The following is a 20,221-nucleotide window of genomic DNA, read 5'->3' on the forward strand; positions in this document are numbered from 1 at the left end:
TACAGGAGCTTGAGAAGATGGTTCATTTGGTGATAGTCATACTCCTAGCAAACAATCTTATTTTATTAAAATGAAAATTCAGTTTGTTTCCTGTCTATTTACTCTATTAACATAATACTGTGTTTCTACTAAAGGAATGAGAAACTACAAACTTCCTAAATTACAGGCTCTCCGAGGAAGAAAAATCTCTATGTGTTCATCAGACACACAATAGAGGTCTTATTAAGTGATGGCAAGCTCTGTCCTGTGGTGAATTCAGCCAGGCTGACCAGCTTCTATGACATCTTTGTTTCCCTGGGGGAGGTAAATTCTTCCTCTTAGGACCTATGCCCTGAAAGTTCAGGACACACCCAAAATGACAAACCATATTTCTTCAGGGTTTCTTGAATGTCATAAGGAGTTGTACCCATCAAGCTTCTCAGAATAAATAGAAGTCTGTGCCCGCAGCCTGGCCTGGAGTGCAGCTTGCCCAGCCAGTGCTTTTCCTCCCCTTCCTGGTGAAAGGGCCAAGTGACAGAGCAAATGGGGGAATTCCTTACCCTGCCCTCCCCCATCCAGTCTTTAAAGAGCTGGACAACAGGACAGGCGGGCACTGGACCATATTGAATTCTGTTACCTCCCTCTAAGGGATGGGTGCATTCAGCCACCCTTTGCTCATCCCCAAACAAGGATCCTAAGGAACGTCTGCCAGAAACCAGCCCAGCTGTGCTGACAGATGCAAGGTGTTGGGAGGTCAGACCCCTAATAGCTTTGTGGACCTCAAGCCCAGCTGTGGAGCAAGTGGGCAGGCAGAGTCTGAAGGATGAGGGAGGAGCAGCCGACCAGCCAGAGAGGACTGAGACTGTGCCTGTTGGGTTATAAACAGGATCACTTCGAGCAGAAATCAGGTTGGAGCCCCACACTGGCCCAGTCAGAAGCTAGTAATGCACTCATGAGAAGGGCAGGATGCAGGAGGGCTGCAGAGGAAGTTAGGATGTGAAAAAAGCATGGGGTTTGGTAAGATTTTGAGAAACGCAGTGATGATGGAACATTTTGATCCATACTCTTGCTTTCATGATGCATGGGAGGCAGTCTGCCATGCATCCATAGCCCATCTCCTGGGATTAAATAGAATTTCAAAAATGTGCAGCCTTGCCTTTGTAAGGACCAATCTAAATCAAGAAAATGAATATGTTTATATAAAGTGACTTATTTTTAATGTTTGCAGGATTTGGGAAAAAAAGAGCAGTTTGATTCTTGTATCATATGAACAAATATTCTCTGTGGGTCGCAAGTCTGTGTTTATCTGTGCATATATATGTATACATGTACTCGGGAGAGTGCATATGTGTGCACACATTCACATGCACACACCCCTCTACCGGGGAACGCCCCCTGTGTCAGTAATGCAGGCTGCTGTTTAGGAATAGAATTAATCAAATAAATATTATTCTTTCCTGTTTGGGAGGTCTGGCCTGCCATGTTTCTATTTTTATTTCTTTTGGCTTATTTGCCACCCACATTCCTAAAAGAAAGTGAACGGAACATTTTTAATTCCTGTGTGCTGGTTGGATTTAAAAAATTCTGTAGTCTGGTTGCCTGCCTGCCTTTCAAGAATTCAGACTTTTGAGGGGCTAGCAAGGAAAAAGCAGTACTGACAGTGGGCTCTAATGAGTGTTTCTACTGGCCGTGTCCCTGCTCCCATGGCCACTGTCAGCTTTGTAGGGCTACGGACTCAGATTTCTCCCAAACTACAAGCAGATAGGAGCACAGGTCTATTCAGCACAATGCCTTGGGGCAGAGTGGACTGGTGGGGAAGACAGCTTTTCAAGCTTTGGCCTTGGCTACGCTGATTACTAGTTATGTGACTCTGACCAAGGTGCTTACCCCCATTCCTCACACTCACCATACAGGACTGTAGTAAGAAATGAATGACATCGTGCGTGTCAGGCATTGAGCACAGCGCCCGGCATGCAGCAGGAGCATCAGCGATGGCTGCTACTCCATTAGGAGCCCTGTGCACTCTTACTGATTAATGAAGGCCCTTCCCGCCACTGCTCCGCCTTGTTCATCTGTCTTTGAGAAACTGACACTATTTCATGTATTCCTCAAGTTATTTAAATGAATAAAACCGTGTTTCAAAAATAATTTAAGGTGGCTGGTGTCGGTCTCACACCAGAATTCTTTCTCCCAGTTCTCATTAAATATATAACTATATTAAGAAAGAAGTTTTTAAAGTAAGTTTAGGCCCCCAGGCTTGATCCTTGCCCAAGGCACCTGCTCCTTACTCCCTTCTTTCTTCAATTTGCCAAGAAGCTCCCAGCCCCGGAGACCTGCCCACAGGGCTGTGGCTCAGAGCCCAGCCTCCAGGCTTCAAAGGCCCTGAGGGCAGGAACGTGTGCCCAGAGGGAGGCCAAGGCAGGCCAACAGCTGTGGTCCTGAGAGCTGAGGTCCCCTGGTGTTTCTAGCTTCCCCGCAGAGAACGGGCTGGAGAGGAGATAGGATGTTTTGTTTTTGCTTCTGTTTCTTTTCTTCTATCTTGATCTGGGGATTTCCCTGCTGCAGGCAGCCTGCTGTTTTTCCTGGGTGTCCCCTTGAAGTGAGACCCTGCCCTTCCAAGCAGAACTGCACCCTGGTCAGAGGAAGAGCCAGCGGCCAGGCCGCATTATGAGCAGCCAGCTCTGGGGCCACTGGGATAGTCTCCCCCTTTCCTCCCTGCCGAGCCCTGTTCCCTCTCTCTGAGTCGCTCTGTCTCCCATCTAGGCAGCTGTAATCCTCACTGACATGTAAGCAGAGCATGAGAGGGTGACAGGAGTGTTCAGAGCAGGCAAACGTGGGGCTCTCCTTGCGGAAGAAACTAGCGTGTGAATATAGACAGAAGCAAGGTGTGTGCAAGGCTGGAGAGGAGAGGGAGGGAGATCCTGAAATCCTTGGGGTCACTTTAACTTGCTGGGACTTTATCTGGTAGGAGATGGAGATGAGTGGGAACAAGTTTGATGCTCTGGATTTTTGGCAGTGCCCTTGATGCCAGCAGGATTAGAGCGTGTGCACCTTGACCTCTGACCTCGGCACACAATGGAATCCCAGGGCAGGGTGGTATCACCGGGAACTCTGAGTCCTTCAAACTGCCTGACTCAGAGACAACACCTGATTTTTTTTATTGGTAATATCAAATGGCTTAGCCTAATACCATTTCCTCTTCTGAATCTACCATGCTAAGGCCGCACCTGCCCATTCCTGGAGTCTTTGACGCCAGCATGCCACGCGGCTCACACCGCCATGATGCTAGAGGAAGCCTCACCCCGTCCCTGCCCGTCTGTCCTCAGAAATTGCCTGGCCCTGACCCACGTGGCTCCGCAGACTATCCCAGCATCCCTGGCCGAGAACAGCTTGCATTTCTTTTGGTTTTCACCCTCCTTGCTTCCTCCAGGAAACCGCTGGTTCCAAAGGGACTTGCTTTTGCTACCAGTGGGTCAAATCTCGAGCTGAGGAAATATCCACTTGACTTCCAGTGGAGAAACATGGCCTGAAGGAGATGCCTGCGGGCAGAAGCTGAAGATCCTGGCAGGGCAGCTGAGTTGGGGGTGGTCCTGGGGACACCCTGCATAGACACCACCAGCGCAGTTGTTTATAGTGGGGGAGAGTAGTGGGAAAACCCATGAGAGAAATGGCATTTTCAAGATGGTTAAAATTTTAAAATACACACTTTTAGGGAAAACAAAAATAGCCAGTAACAGAAGGAACACATAGATGATATGGATACAACGTGGAGCTTTTTAAGTTTCTAAGAAACGGGATTTAGAGGATGAAAAGCATTACAGAAAGCATTTTTTCTGACCTGGCTGCTACCCCCAGGTGGCCTAAACTTGCTGCTGGCAATGAAATTCTTCCTGATTATAAGGCTTCAGTGTTACCCACACCCTCACCCTCCAGCCCAGCCGGAAATATTATCCCTGTGCTTCATGCTGCATTGCAAACCCATGTCTCCAGGTCTGTGTAAGAGTTGACGGGGGACTGTCCGTGATGGCGGGGGAGCGCTGAGGTGGCACTGCTGATCGTGGGCAACGAAGCTCTACAGCACGAGCACCAGCCCCTCACAGCCTTTTCTGGTGGGTGCACCATTTTTCTTTCCTGTCTTTTTGGCAGCCATGACCTTAACATTTCAACTTTTGTCTTGCCAATGGGTTTCAGCCCTGGGCAAGCTGGCTGTGGGTTCAATGTGACCAAAGGAAATGACAAAGGAAATGACAGTAAAACGTTCTTGGGGTGAAAGGGTTATACCCAACTTTATTTCCACGGTGGCAGGTCAATCACTAAAATCTTGTTCACTCAGAGCAAGTCTGCATGTAGCAAGCTGGTCTCTGCCTCTGGGCCTCTCTGCCTGCACAGTCATCCCACACAGCTGGCCTTTGGGCCTCTGTCCTCAGCACTGCCACCACTCCAGCCTCTGCTCTCCTGCAGCCTTGCAGCGGTGTCACCGTGTCTCCCAGAGCACTGGCAGAGCTCTTTATATAGAGTCAGTAGCAACGTATAGCCCACGTGTGTAGTGAGCTAGCCAGCTAGGGCCAGTGAGAATCCTGGCCACAGGAGCTTTCATTTTATCCACACCTTTAAAATGTGTTGATGAAGCTCCATCATCCAGGCAAGCATGTGTGTGCTTGTGTGTGCATGTGTGTATGGGTGCTGTGTTAGCCGAGAGGCAATTTACTGCCCTCTTGGAGCCAAATCTAACATCCTGTTGTGTACTTCAGACAACTTGTCTTCAGCATGTGGGTTTTGATGGTAGCTCATGGGGGAGGTGTCCATTTATATCAAGGTCAGTTTCACGAAGTTTTCAGCAGTGTTCACATTTGCCAGACCACGTTGCTGTGCCTCTATGCCCACTCTCCTTTCGTCTCTGTGCTCCCATTCTTTCTCAATCATTTATATCCAATATTTCTTCCTCCCATTTCTCCTTCTTGGTCCTCAGAATTAGCAGAATGCTGGTGAATTTAAAAAGAGAAATCGGTTTTAAAATGTTGTTGTAGCTCCTCTCATCCTAATAATAACGCGATAAAACACTAGAAAAACAAAAGCCTCACTCTTTTTCCTCCCTCCCTCCCTCCCCCTGCAGAGTAATGGAAGCAGTATGCTTTTTGTTTACTTGCTTTTGTTCTTGAAGCAACCAAATCTGGGTGCAAATCCTAATTCTTCCATTTGCTAGCTATGTGAACCTGGCACATTAGTTCAATTCTCTGAGCATGTTTCCTCATCTGTAAATTAGGAACAGCAATGCGTACTTCAGAGTTTTGATAAAGAAGTACACAAAATGAATGGAAGTGCCTCCACCAGAGTAGGTATACGCACTGTGTATTTCCTTCCAGCTCTCATTTTACTGGGTCTATAGACCTAATTAATGGTCCTTCTTCATTGGATTTTAGTCTAATTAACAATTTTTTTTAAGTACCTATATGTGCCAGCTCTTGTGCACCAGGATCCAAACAGAAACCAAATAGATTTCATTTCTTCAAGAGCAACCTCATGCTGGAACCAGGAAAATAATAAACTAGCACAGAATAATGTGGTAAGGGAAACCATAAGAGGAGACCTAAGACTTCTTGGGGACAGGGTGGGGAGAGGGTGTCCTTGAGGAGAAGGGGGCCCTGAAGAGGTAACACTGAACAGGAGCCATGAAGGATGCTGCAGTTGGGGAAAAGGTGCTCTGGGAAGAGAGAAACAAATGGAAGCAGGCCTATGGGAACTGCTGTGTGTCCTCCAGGACAGGAGAAGAGTGAGCCATGAAGGGGTATGAGGCTGAGTGGTTGAGAAGAGCTGAGATGGAGAAGAGCATTGTACGCTGGGGATGGGATTCAGTTTGAAAACTATGGGGAGCCATTAAAGGAGTTTAGGTTAAGGAGAGCCAATAACATGAGGGATTTCACCTGAAGCACACGGAGCCAGCTCACATCCTTGTTTACACAAATTGTCTCTCGAATCAACCTGAGGTGCAGAGGGTCCGCAGGCTAGGAGACCTAGTTCTGCCACTAACGATTTGTGCCTCATCAGGCAAGTCACTTACTCTCTCCCAATCTGAGTTTTCGATTTCTGAAATGAAGGTCTTGGACTAGGTAATTAATGCAAGTGTCCTTCCAGCTTCAGTAGTAACCTCTGAATCTGCAATTATGTCGCTGTTTTTTGGAGCTCGTTTTATAATTCCTAATGTTAACTTACTACAATTGCTATGTGAGTGTGATGATAGACATCATGCTAGTAGACATCAATTTAAAAAAATCAATCTCATGTAAAAATTAGATTACCAAAATGTGTGATGGTATGGTATGGTAAGCTCAGTGTCAGCTGATCCCTTTGTAGTCTTGGCTAGGTTGTGTGACCTGGAATAAGTCATTTGTTGCTGAACCACGTATTTCCTGCCCTCCATTACCAATTCAAAAAATAGCCTAACTGAGAGATAAGAGTAAGATTTGACTATTAGAATTCGTGCAATTTTGTTCTCTGTACTAGAAAATCAAAATATCTTGCAATGACTAGAAAATATCAATTTTTCAATTTAAGAGTACCTAGATCACAACAAAAGAGGTTATTTTATGCAAGAGGTAGGCTGATTTCATCCACCACCACCATTCCCCACAAAAACTAGCAACTGTCATTTTAATTTATTTCTAAAACTAAGTATGATTTTAATTTGGAGCATATGGGAGCATATTCAATCTACTTCTATTTTTGTTATTTTTTTAAGTCACTGAAGCTTATTTTCTTAGAAAAAAGTTATTAAAATATTTCAGGTATATTAAAAATACCTGAAAATCTAGAGAATAAGCAAAGGACAAATATCAGAAATAGAAAACATCTTTCATTCACCCAGAGATAATTGAGGTGAATTATCCTCCCAAATATGATATTTTGTTCATATTTCTCATATTTTTGTTTTGTTTCTATTTTGTTCACGTTTTCCCCTAAAATAATTGTATCAAACCATATATACTGTTAAATGAATTGACCAAAATATCCCTCATCCTACATTACCTTAAGGGTCCTACAGCAAATGTTAAAGGTCTTCTCAGATTCAGGCAAAAATGAAATGACTTCCAATGCTGGTAGGAAATGATGTGACATATGAGTGTGTGCAAAGCAGTAGATAAACCTAAGAAGAAAGCTGATTAACCCTCTCTGGGAGGTGATGGTTGGATCTTGAAGAATGTTGAAATTTGTCTGGCATCGAAGAGCAGAAAGCATTTCCCAGACAGGAGAAACAGACTTAGAGAAACTCCTAGAACCTTTGATAGACCATGGCCCATGGCAGACCAGAGAGGCACCTAGTTTTCCTGGCAGGTGTGGTGCATGCATGGGGGTTCAAGAGGAAGTGAGCAGAGTGTGTGGGTCCTGGTTATGAACACCTTTGTTTGCCAGGCTGTGGAGTATGGAATTTGTTCTGTTGCCAGTGGGGAACAAGGGACTTCACAGAATCAATTACTGCCTTACATTAAAGCAAGTGATATTGAGTGAGCATAACCAAAACCCAGCTTTGCTCTTTTATGAAGGATGGATTTTCAAAAATCCAGGTGCTTAAAAATATCTTCAGATACAAACCAAATACAGTCTTTATGAACATGTCCCAGAAAACTCCCATCACCTCTACAGAAGCCTTTTAAGAGCCTTTTGGGATCTTGGAGTGGTTTGCCTTACAACATTTTGCAGTCAGATGAATCCGGCAAGGGCATAGTCATCCTTAAAGAGCAACCTGGGTAGAGGTTGTTTAGGCCACTCTCCACAATAGGAAGGAATGTGTTTGGCCTTGCTGGGTGCCTGTGGGAGGGCTCTGATGAGGAAAGCTATGGAACCCAGGAATGGCTGTTTAGGGGGTTTAGGTTTTTTTTCCATAGACCGGTTGTTTCTTAACCAGCTCATTTGCACCACCCAGCGGGTAAACACTAGAATACTGCTTTGAAGGCATTTGAAGGGGGATTACAACTGAGCTGTCCTTCCTCTGATTTCTCATCTGCTATTTCAACCATTCCTTCTGTGTAAGAATGTTAGGAGACATCCCAATAAACAGTTTTTATTCTGTATTTTGAGGCTGCATAGTGAGGAAAGCACAGGTCTTGGTTTTTCACAGACTAACTCAATGGTTTTGGAAAAGTCTGATATCCTCTTTCAAATTGTTCCCCTTTCTGGTTTTTTTTTACAACACTTCCATATTTCAAGTGTCCATAATATCTTAGTAGCATAACTACTTTAGTATTTACCTATTGCACCTGTAATTCAAAGTGACATTGGTTTAGGTAAAGAAATAATATCTCTTTGGCATTTTAAAAATTCAGGAATGACTGTAACCATCTGTAACTAATATATGTCAATTAATATAGAAGTCAGTGTCATCTGAATGCACATTCATAAGAATGTTTCAAAGGCTCCAAACCACAATTGCATCATGTAGTGGAAAGAGCTGGCTTTTGCACTCAGATGGACCCGAGTTAGAATCCCACCCCTGCCACTTTCTGTGTGACTTTGATAAGTTACTCTCTGCCTGAGTCGTTAGCTCATCAGTACAACAGGGATGGCAAGTATCACCACAGGGTTATTGTGAGGATTACCTGATGTAATATCTGTAGAACAATTTGGGATGCTGAAACTAAAATGACACTAAACCTGTCCTTCCAAATGCTTCATGGCACAGGGCTTGTTACCAGCTTGCTATCTAGGCCATTCGTGGAGATGAAAGTGTAACAGCTTCCCTGTGCCAGGCACTGGGCTGGGTGGGGGATACAAGGTGAAAGCACATGTGGTGATCCACTGAGTGTTCCTTTTTCCTGACACTCATAGCTCACAGTGGAGGAGGGCCAACAGACATGGCCATCATCCATGCATACACAGGTGTACAAGCCATCTCTTCACATGCAAGACTCCAGGTGCGCACAGGTGGAGTGAGTGGCTGACTCCACAGCGGCTGGGGCAAGAGTGAAAGTCACCTTGTCTGAGTTAGGAAAATGATGGCAATTAGCCAACTAAGGAGGGCAGGATATGGTAGGAGCAGTCTGCAGGCAAGGGTGATGTAGATGGGTGAAAGTCCAAGTGGTTGCATGTCAAACACACTGGTATTTTTTTCATTCCCCCTAAGAAATGTCCTCTTTCCAACTTTTCTTTACTTATATCCACATAAGCTATTCTTCTTTCATTTTTTATTGAAATTAAGGAGAAATTGTTCTCTACTCTAAGAAAAACAGCTGTTAAATCCAATCACCACATCAATCACTAAGTGACACTTAGCTCCTATTGGGGATACAACTGGGAGTGGTGAGGACTAGGGCAAACTTGAGAGCATATTCTCCATCTGAAGAGCAGCCATTCTTCAACTCCAGCTGCCTAGTGGCACTCTATCTTGCAATTTTTCATAAAAAGTGAGAAAACTGGATTTTTGACAATTTAGCCAAGTTTTTAAACATTGTTTTGATTTTTAAAAATCCAAAACCTGCAGACCAAATGGGCCACATGTGCACACTAAATTTTATTCATGGGCAGAGCTTGCAGTCTTTTGTTTAAAACCTCCAGAGGTTGCAAGGCTATTTTCAGAATTCTTCAACGAGTCATTGCTCTGCTTATCGTTACTCCTAACCATCCTTCTCCCTCTGCTTTCCAGAAAGAGATGACGAGCAGGATGTGTCACTAACGCCTCATCTTACCCTTTGGAAGGAAGAGGAAAACTGTTTCCTTCTGGAGTCCCCAGTGGGCAGGCAGGAGACCTCCCTGGCTGAAACAGCGTACCTACTGCTGGGAGCAGGCAAAGTGGAGACAAGCCGCAACTCCCAAGAGACGTTCCCCCCTCACTCCGTGTGCTCTTAACCCTCTGAGTGCTGCTAGCTGGACCTGTGGACCTGGCCAACCACAGCGTGAGAGAAGGACCACGCCCTCAACCCTCTGGGCTCTGGAGGAGGCCTCTGCACTTACGAGCTCCTCGCAGTTCTGCCTGTGACCTGCCGCTTAAGCTTTACTAGAATTCAGGTTTAAAGACCGATACTTACTTGTACTTTTCCTGTCTTGTCAGCTGTCCAACTTTTCTGTAACGTGTTTTTAAGTACCCAGAGAATCTTGGAATTCTGGATGTGCAGCAAGCTCTTCTATAACCAGCCTTCTTCTCAGGTCTCTGACAGCTTGCACCCTGGTCCTGTGGTGTAATGTGGACCAGTGCCAGGGAGCCCTGAGACCTGAGGCCTGCCCTGCAGCATGGACACAATTTCCCTAATCGACAGTTTTATCAGGGATCACTTCATGGCGTGGCTTGTCTCTGCCCCAGACAGGGTCTGCCCGCTTTGCAGGGAAGAGACTGGTAGCTAGCATACAGCTAGAGTTACCAGTTCACCCTGAACAGAATGTGTTTTTTGTAACTACACCATTCCTTGTCTCTGCCATTCAAGATATTCCTTCCTGTTTCCCAGAAGAGGGAATAAAAGGGAGTTATAAATGACCAAGAATGATCAGCAGATGCCCTGAGCCAGAGTAGTGCAGTATTTGTTCTTTATTAAAGGGTAGGGAATAGTGGCTGTCTCTACATAATACTAAAATTTCAGTAATAAAACAAACCCAAAGTACGGTTGGTTATTTGGTGCAAGTGGCTCAAACGCCTGGCTCGTTGACTTCTGCCCTTCTGAACAGGCCTTCTGAGCTTCTAAATCCAATCAATGTTTCCTTTTCTTCCACACTTTCCTCTCCTATGCCACATCACATTATGGCACAAAATTTCTGCCTCTGTGATTGTCCCACAGTTGCCAAGGTAACAGTGGAGCTGGAACTTCCTTCTTCTATCTTCCCCAATTTTTTTCTATTCCAGTGGACAGAGTGACTCATTCTGTGTTACATCCTGCCTTTGAAACCTAAATGAATTTTAGTTGAAAAAATGTTGCCTTCTCTCATTCATTCACAAAACTCTGATGGTCCTGAGAGCCTGTGACTAGGGGGTAATAACACTTAGAGTGATTACTTGAATTTGACAAAATAGCAGTTGGTGGAGGGAAGTAGACAAGAATGTATTTGTGCATTTTAATGTCATACCAATTAGAGAATAAACAACTCTGATTTCATTTCATTCTACAATAATGTGTTAAAGCCATCTGTGGCCACTGCAAGAGCCGAGACAGCATGTTATCTTTCTTTGTACAAACTAAGAAAGGGCTGACTGTCCAGGCACAGTGGTATTCTGCATTAACTAACCCAGCAAATCAACCCTTGCTTCACAGCTCCAAGTTGTCTCATAGAATCCAAACATTGCTACCTCTCTCCATGTTGTTGTGCTGTAGTCAACAACAATGTACCCCACTTTTTTTTCTGTTACTTTGAGGGGACAAGGACAAGATAGACAAAACATCTATCTTCTCAGCATCACTTATAGCTGAAAGAATATTGACTGTCCTAAGGATCCAGACAACAGAGAAATAAGAGCCCCTATTCCCACCCTACACAATCTGCAGTAACTACCATATTGGGCAGAGAAATTACGGCATGGAATCTGTGCCCTAGGAGGAACTCTGAAGCTCTGCACCATGGAAAACCACAGGACTTTTGCATTAGACAGTTGCCTATGTTACTGCATTTCGGTAATGCCTAATCAAGTAGGATGCTGGACTCTGAAGACATTTGTTATTAATTCTTTTTAAGGCTATTGTCTATTAACTGTTTGTGCCTATGAAATTTCCACTCAATTTAAAAATCAAAGTATTTTTAAAACTTCTTGGAACAATTTCCTCCTGGTTATACTACTAATCATACTAATCAACTCTTCTAAGATAAGTTCTGGCAAACTTACCCTATTTCAAACTTGTCCTATCCTATCTGTTATTTTTTAATTACACAGTGTTCCTATTCCCACAGAACTTTGGCAAATTCTGAAGAAAATCATTACAGTTTTTGTCTCTTTGGCTTGACCACATTCTAAGTACATATCTTTACAGAAGGGAATCTAAGCTCCTGGGAGCCTTCTAAGCATCTCTAGCTCTCTGGATCTGAGACCAACACCCTGCAACTTCCTCCTAGTCTGGCTGGCTTGCCCTCATTTTCTTTTTTTAGTTGGCAATACATATAACCACTTTTTTTTTTAAGAAACTTCACAAAGGGAAGATTGCATTGAACATATGTATGCCCTTCATTTATGTTTATCAGTTGTCAATATTTCTTTAATTAACATTTTCCATATTTTCTTTCTCTCTGTAAATATACATTCTCATTGTTGAACCATTTTGAAATATGATAGATATCATAAAACTTTGAAATACTTTATTAGTTGCCCCAAAAATGTTTATGGCTTGTTTTTTTTCAAATCCAAGATCTCGAAAAGATAACAACCAGTGCTGTTAGATGATCTGTCATCACCAAGGATTCATATATTCCCATTTAACAAAGGGAAAGGGGAGTAAGAAGATTCCCTGAGGAAAATACATGCATATTGCTGGCTAATGAAAATTTGTATAGTCCCTGTGAGTCAGAGTGGAAACATATATAACTTTTTGGGGGTTTTTTGCTCCCATCCTCAGCGACCTCCCATTCAGGTCCCTGGTTTATTTTAGAGACTATGTATTCTCATTGAAGGTGATTGTCCAATGGTGCAAAAAATCTTTTTTTCTTTTAGCGGGAGGAAATTTTAGATATTACAGTGGGTTGTGGTCTTTCAAAGACACAAATAACATAAATGCATATAAGTATGTGGCATTAAAATTAATAAGGAAGGTAAGGAATCAAATGTCTCTAAAGGCTCCTTAGGAAGATGATAATGAAAAAAATAGGTTAAGAAATAGTCATTTAGAGCCAGTTTATGTTTCTTAAGTTGTTAATTTTCTCTTTCTGTGGTATTTTCTAATTTTTGAGGGCCAGGATGAGTAGAAGCAACTTTGAGTGATTTCTTAATCCTTTCCTCTAACCTCCCAGGCCATAACAGCAACATTACAGGTGAAAACCCAATTCTCCTCTCAAAGATCTTAAGGCACAGAAATTCTGCAGCATCCTTTGGTATAACCCCCTCAATACGTCACAACATCTGAAACCCTTGCGTTCAACTTGAGTCAACTATTATCTTGGTGTTTCAGCACACCTTTTCTAGTGTCCCACATAAAGAAAGATCCAAAGACTATATAGGATCATTAAAAATAATAATAAATGAGAGCTTTCCCTGTATATCCAGTAAATATTTGAAAATTGTTGCCAAATGGCCTTCAGGCCTATCCTTAGCATTCTCCCAGGGGAAGTTTCATTGCTCAGTTGCTAACATTTCCAAACCTCAGCTCGGCCTTCCCAAAGCTTTTCCTGTCACTGTGCAACCTGGATATAACCAACAGTGAACATGTAAGAAATTATCTCATGATTTTTCTGAACTATTTTGTGACTTTGCTTAGTCCTGACTTGCTTTTTATATGTTTATAAGTTTTCTTTTCTACTTTATTTACCCACACTAAATCCTTATCTATTTATATTCAACCATTCTGGTTTGTTATCCCCAGTTTCCTTCCTTCCCACCTTTTAACATTCCTCATAAATGTACACTGTTTTGTTTAATCACTTCTTTAATTGGCAAAGCATTAAGGGACTTGGATAGAGTTCTGCTCATCTTTTTGCAGTGATTTATGCCAATCCATCATTCTGGTCATTGATAGAAATATATCACTTCCTATGGTGTCTGACCTTTCATCACTTCCACACCCATGGGTATCACACTGTGAGAAAAAGAAATATCATAGGGAAGAAATATCATGGCCACATCTTCAAGAAATGTGTACAAAGGCAGAATCACTAAATGGAGCCAGATGTGCCTCTTGGATAATACTGCTGTTATTTGTCCTTTGATCATTTTGGTCCTTGATAAAATAGGTGATTGTCTGCTAGAATTAGCCAAACAATGTGTTTTGGAAATACTGTGCTTATTTTCTTGCGTTAAAGAAATGTATCAACAAAAGCACTTTTGTAACAGGCTGTTTCCCTCTGGGCAGATTAATTCTGGGTAAGTTTTCAATGAATAAGAATTTTTGTAACTTTTAGAGGAAGAGTCCATTTCTAATCTGACAAGCTGTTTTACTAGCTTTTATTGTTCTAATTTCAAAGTTTTCCAGTATCTTTTCTAATTGCATCAGAAAGAAGTTCTATATTTTTAGTTCCATTTGTCATTAAATTAAGGGTTTGGCTGTAAGAAGAACTAACACAAATCAATTAGAAAAGCAAGATAAAACTAAAGGATATTTATGAATCAGTTCTTTGTGAGCTTAGGAATTCAAATGTCACAAATAAAAATCACATAATTATCAACTGTTTTGTCCTTTCTTTGTGCTCAATTTATTTCTTCAACAAACACATTCTTCATCTTACGATGGTCCTGTAATATGTAAACAAAAATCATTAATTCTACAAAAAATAATTCAAATTTATTTTAGAACACACATGCATATATTTATGTTTTAGCAGAAGTTCCTTTATCCTATTACAGATTTTCCCAGGAGAGTATCATGCATATAGTTTAGTTCTTCAACTGATTAATGTTGTACATTCTTTTTCTTGCAGTAGGATTCAATATTAAATTTGGTAAGAATCTTGCATATCAATTTAATAAGTCTAGATTATAGAAAAAGCTCATCAACCAGAGTAAATACAACTGAGTTTTAATCTCAGCTTTGCTGCTACCTTACTGTGTGACTGGGGGTAGGAAATTTCATTGTTCTTGTGCCTCAGATTTCTGACTGCAACTAGACTTGTAGATTTGTTCTTATGTAAGTTATAATTATTTTTGGAAAAAGACAAAGTAAGAATATTAACATATTTGGAAAAACAAATATATACATGCTATATATTCACTTATTACTAGTACATTTACAGTCACTGTATAATAATTGTGACTCCAATAACAGCCACTGTTGCTAAGAGCAATAATACAGTACTATATCTGACAAAAGCTATTTGTGATAAGGCGATTCCTAGACACAGGACATTGAGGAATGAGACTCCTGGAACCCACAAATATAAAGGGTCCCTCTGCTTCTCAGTTCCATTGTCTGAAGTGTACACCAAAATGTGACAAAGAGGCAAACTGTGGGCTGAATTTGGCTTACAGGCATGTTTTGTTGGACTGACACAGTTTTGTTTATTTAACTACTTTTTTTTTATTTCAAAAAAGTTTTAACATTTACATATTGGGAAATATGATACAAGAATTAGAATTTCTGGCTTCTCTTAGAAAACCAGGTCTAGCAGTAGCAGGCTTTTGTATCCATGTGGTAGGAACTGTCTGAGAAGTGACTGACCCATTTAAATGGGGTATGTGCTCTGCAATACACCACTGTCCTCACCAATCCCTTTTGCCTCCAAGATGTGGCTGATTATCAGTTACCATTGTTCCCTTATACTGGATGCTTCACTCATTTACTTTTTTTCATTTAAAAATTTTTTATGTTGAGGTACATATAATAAACTACACAAATCAAATGTATAGCCTGATGAATTTTGACATGTATACACTCATCTAACCATCACCCAGATCAAGATGATAAATATTCTCACTAATTTTTTCTTTTCACCTGTTTGACATATCCCCTCCACTCCCTTCCTCTATGGTAACTACCAATCTGTTCTCTACGTTTATGAGTCTATTTCAATTTTGTTTGTTCATTTGTTTTGTATTTTTTGATTCCACATGTAAGTGAAATCATATGGTGTTTGTCTTTCTCTGTCTAACTTATTTCATTTAGCATAATGCCCTATAGGTCCATCCATGTTTTTGCAAATTCAAGATTTCATTCCTTTTTATGGCTGAGTAATAGTCCATTGTATATACATACCACATCTATTTATCCACTTATCTACTAATGGACACTTAGGTTATTTCCATATTTGGGCCATTGTAAATAATGCTGTGATAAACATAGAATTGCATGTATCTTTTTGGATTAGTGCTTTTGTTTTCTTCAGGTAAATCCCCAGAGTGGAATTGCTGGGTCATATGGTATTGCTGTTTTTAGTTTTTTAAGGAACCTTCATACTGTTTTCCGTGGTGACCGCACCAGTTTGCTATCCCACCAGCAGTGTACAAGGGTTCCCTTTTCTCCACATCTTTGCAACACTTGTTATTTCTGATCTTGTTGATATTAGCCATTATGACTAGTGTGAGGTGATATTTCACTGTGGTTTTGATTTACATTTCCCTAATGATTAGTGCTATTGAGCATCTTTTCATGTGTCTGTTGGCCATCTGTATGTCTTCTTTGGAAAAAATACCTATTCAGGTCCCTGCTCATTTTTTTTTTAAATAAGGTTTATCTGTAGTATTTTAATAACTTTACTTTTACCCTGGAGAATACACAAGTATAGACAATACTAGCTTTCACATTTATTTAAAAAATACAGTCATTACACTAATGCAAAAGGACAAAACTCTTTTCCTATTCAAAAAATCTTTTCTTACCATAAAGAATTCTCTCTACATTTGAGCTAGGACGCTGGAGCATTTGGGTGAGAGGAGTTTGGGATGACTGGCCAGAATTCGTAAGTTTTCTCTTTCTCAATTGAGTAACTGAAATAGGAACTCTAGTTCTAAGTATTAGAAGCAAAGTCTAAATATTAGAAAAACAGAAAGAATGTAACAAATTGCTTCAAAATACATGCAAGCTTGTACTTTCATGTGGTGGCAGCTTCCAAATGAAATCTTCTTCATTTTTTAATCTTCAAGTTCATAGTTGGCCAGTCTTTTCCTCAGTTCTTTGATTTGGTCATTCTTCTTGCTAAGAATCTCTCATGTTTCGATAAGCTGCTGTTTGCTGGAATTTCTTCTCTAATTCCTTTTCAGCCATGCTCAGCTGCTCCTGAACCCTGAGTAGGTCATGCTTGGCTGTCACTAGACTTTCCTCCAGGGACTTCTGGTTTTCTGTCTGGTCGTTAAGTGTCTTCTGAAACTCACTCTTTAAAGCAGCAACTGTGTTTTCTATGTCACTCAAGTCGTGGGCCTTACAAAATCCTTTTGATTTCCTTGATCAAGCTGTAAATCCTGAAGTGCTCTCTCTAGTTTTGATTTCTCATCCAAAGCCTTTGTTGTCTGTATTTCCGTGGTTTTCAGCCTTGACTTCAATTTCTCATTCTCTTCAAAGTCTTAAGATTTCCTTGTTGAGGAGTTCTGCTGTTCTACCTTCATTAAGTGGAGCAAGTTTTGGCTTTACAGTATCTATGATGGGCTTTTTACTTGAAAATATGAATTCTGCTTTTTCGTATTCTGCAACTTGTTATAACAATTCTCTGTTTTCGAGTTCAGAGATATCTGTTTGTAGTTTGAGGTACCACTTCTCAGCTTGTGAGAAAAGCTGCCGCAGGAGTAGCACATTAGTGTAGGCCATGTTGATGAGCTCAGTCTCCACCTCACTGTGCACCACAGTCTGTAACCCAGTCAGGACTTCAGAGACTTCATCTACGGTGAAGGTCTCCTCTACCAGCCTGCTCTTCTTGAGGTCTTGGAAGCAGGAATCTACAGTTTTGAGTCTCAAGCCTCTTTTTGAATGAGCAAAAAGCATATAATTAATAATTTCATTTTGATGGTGCTCATTTAGGCCCAACTCTGCCCTGGCGGTGGGTGGGAGTTAGCAGTCTAGAGGAGCAGGAGAGGTCTGGCGGAGCCTCCTCAAGTGGGGAAAGACAAGGGTGACTACCCTGCTCATTTTTTAATCAGATTTTTCTTTGATGTTAAGTTATGTGATTTCTTTGTGTTTGAGATATCAGCCCCTTATTGGATTTATCATTTGCAAATATATGCTCCCACACAGTAGATTGCCTTTTCATTTTGTTGATGGTTTCTTTTGCTGTGCAGAAACTTCATAGTTCAATGTGGTCCCACCTATTTATTATTGCTTTTGTTCCCATTACCTAGGGAGACATGTCCAGAAAAAAGTTACTAATGCTGCCTATGTTTTCTTCTAGGAGTTTTATGGTTTCAGGTCTTCAATATATATGGTCTTTAATCCATTTTGAGTTTTTTGTGTGTGTATGGTGTGAGACATTGATCCAATTCCATTATTTTGCATGTATCTGTCCAGTTTTCTCAACACCATTTATTGAAGAGGCTGTCTGTCCTCCACTGTATACTCTTGCTTCCTTTATCATAGATTAATTGGCCATATAGGCATGGGTTTATTTCTGGGTTCTCTAGTCTGTTCCATTGGTCTATGTATCAATTCTGTGCCAGTACTATATTGTTTTGATTACTGTAGCTTTGGAGTATAGTTTGAAATAAGGGCATATAATACTCCTAGCTTGGTTTTTCTTTCTCAAGATTGGTTGGTCTATTTGGGTTTTTTTTGTTTGGTTGGTTTTTTGTGGTTCCATACAAATTTTAGGATTTTTGTTCTAGTTTAGTAAAGAATGCCATTGGTATTTTGATAGTGATTGCATTGAATCTACAGATTGCTTTAGACAGTATGGCCATCTTAACAATATTAATTCTTCCTATACATGAGCATGAGATAGATTTCCATTTGTTTGTGTCTTCATTAATTTCTCTCATGAATGTCTTATAAGAGACATTCTTTTTCAGAGTACAGGTCTTTCACCTCCTTGGTTAGGTTGATTCCTAGGTATTTTTTTTTTTGATGCATTGTAAATAGAATTCTTTTCCTGATCTCTCATTCTGCTAATTCTTTGTTAATATGTCAGAACACAACATATTTCTGTGTATTAATTTTGTATCCTGCAACTGCTGAATTCAGTTATTAGTTCCAATATTTTGTTGGTGGACTCTTTAGGGTTTCTATATATAGTATCATGTCATCTGCAAATAATTTTACCTCTTCCTTAACAATTTGGATACCTTTTATCTCTGTGTTGTCTGATTGCTATGGCTAGGACCTCTAGCACTATGCTGAATAAAAGAGATGAGAGTGAACATCCTTGTTTGTTTCTGATCTTAGAGGAAAAGCTTTTAGCTTTTCACCATTGAGTATGATGTTAGCTATGGGTTTGTCATATATGGCCTTTATTCTGTTGAAGCACTTGCCCTCTATACCTATTTTGTTTAGAGTTTTTATCATGAATGCACGTTGAATTTTGTCAAATGCCTTTTAAGCACCTATTGAGATGATTGTGTCGTTTTTATCCGTCTTTTATTAATATGGTATAGGATACTGATTGATTTTGAATATTGTACCATCCTTGTATCCCTGGAATAAATCCCACTTGGTCATGATGGATGATCTTTTTGATGTATTTTTGGATTTGGTTTGCTAATATTTTGTTGAGGATTTTTGCATCTAGTTCATCAGGGATATTGGTCTATAATTTTCTTTTTTGTGGTGTCCTTGTCTGATTTTGGTAACAGGGTGATGCTGCCCTGATAAAATGAATTTGGAAGCTTTCCTTCCTTTTCAATTATTTTGGAATAGCTTGAGAAGAATAGTTATCAACTCTTCTTTAAATGTTTCATAGAATTCTCCTGTGAAGTCATCTGGTCCTAAATTTTTGCTTGTTGGGTGTTTTTAGATTACTGCTTCAATTTCATCACTAGTAATTGGTCTGTTCAGATTCTATCTCTTCACAGTTCAGTCTTGAAAGATAGCATGTTTCTAGCAATGTATCCATTTCTTCTGTGTTGTCCGATTTGTTGACATATAATTTTCATAGTAATCTCATTATTGTTTGGATTTCTGTGGTGTCAGTTGTAACTTCTCTTTCATTTCTGATTTTATTTATCTGAGTCCTCTCTTTTTCTTGATGAGTCTAGCTAAAGGTTTATTAATTTTGTTTATTTTTTCAAAGAACAAGCTCTTATTTCATTGATTATATTGTCGGGGTTTTTTTTTTAGTCCCTATTTCATTTATTTCTTCTTTTATTATCATTATTTCCTTCCTTCTACTAACTTTAGGCTTTGTTATTTTTCTAGTTAGTTTAGGTTTAGGGTACATTGTTTATTTGAGATTTTTCTTGTTTCATGATGTAGGCCTATAATGCTATAAAATTCCCTCTTGGAACTGCTTTTGCTGCATCCCAAAGATTTTTCATTGCTGTGTTTCTATTTTCATTTTCCTCCAAGGTTTTTTTTATTTCTTCTTTAATTTTTTATTGATCCATTGGTTGTTTAATAGCATGCTGTTTAGCCCCACATGTTTGTGTTTTTTCCAGTTTTTTCCTGTAATTGATTTCCAGTTCCATACTATTGTGATCAGGAAAAAAAAATGCTTATTATGATTTCAGTTTTCCTAAATTTATTAGACTTGATTTGTGGCCTATCATGTGATTTATCATGGA

At 40.4% G+C, this 20,221-nt stretch overlaps 1 protein-coding gene and 1 pseudogene across 3 annotated transcripts in view; one reads left to right on the plus strand and one right to left on the minus strand.

The window, feature by feature from the left end:
* Positions 1-14,256, plus strand: part of MOB3B (MOB kinase activator 3B) — a 194,386-nt gene extending 180,130 nt beyond the window's left edge. For 2 of the 3 annotated variants that reach the window (XM_073228408.1, XM_017663659.3), the window contains one exon: positions 9,614-14,256. In XM_073228408.1, coding sequence (XP_073084509.1) covers positions 9,614-9,816 — 203 coding nt within the window. In that variant the 3' untranslated portion in view covers positions 9,817-14,256. Of the gene's footprint in view, positions 1-5; positions 96-9,613 lie in introns of those variants that run through there. The other variant, XM_037020662.2, reaches the window with a different exon arrangement.
* Positions 14,257-14,381: 125 nt separating this feature from the next.
* LOC140847676 (leucine zipper transcription factor-like protein 1 pseudogene) lies at positions 14,382-18,596 on the minus strand (annotated as a pseudogene).
* Between the last annotated feature and the right edge of the window lie 1,625 nt (positions 18,597-20,221).

This window comes from Manis javanica, chromosome 2 (genome assembly GCF_040802235.1).
Source record: "Manis javanica isolate MJ-LG chromosome 2, MJ_LKY, whole genome shotgun sequence".
Lineage (NCBI taxonomy): Eukaryota > Metazoa > Chordata > Mammalia > Pholidota > Manidae > Manis > Manis javanica.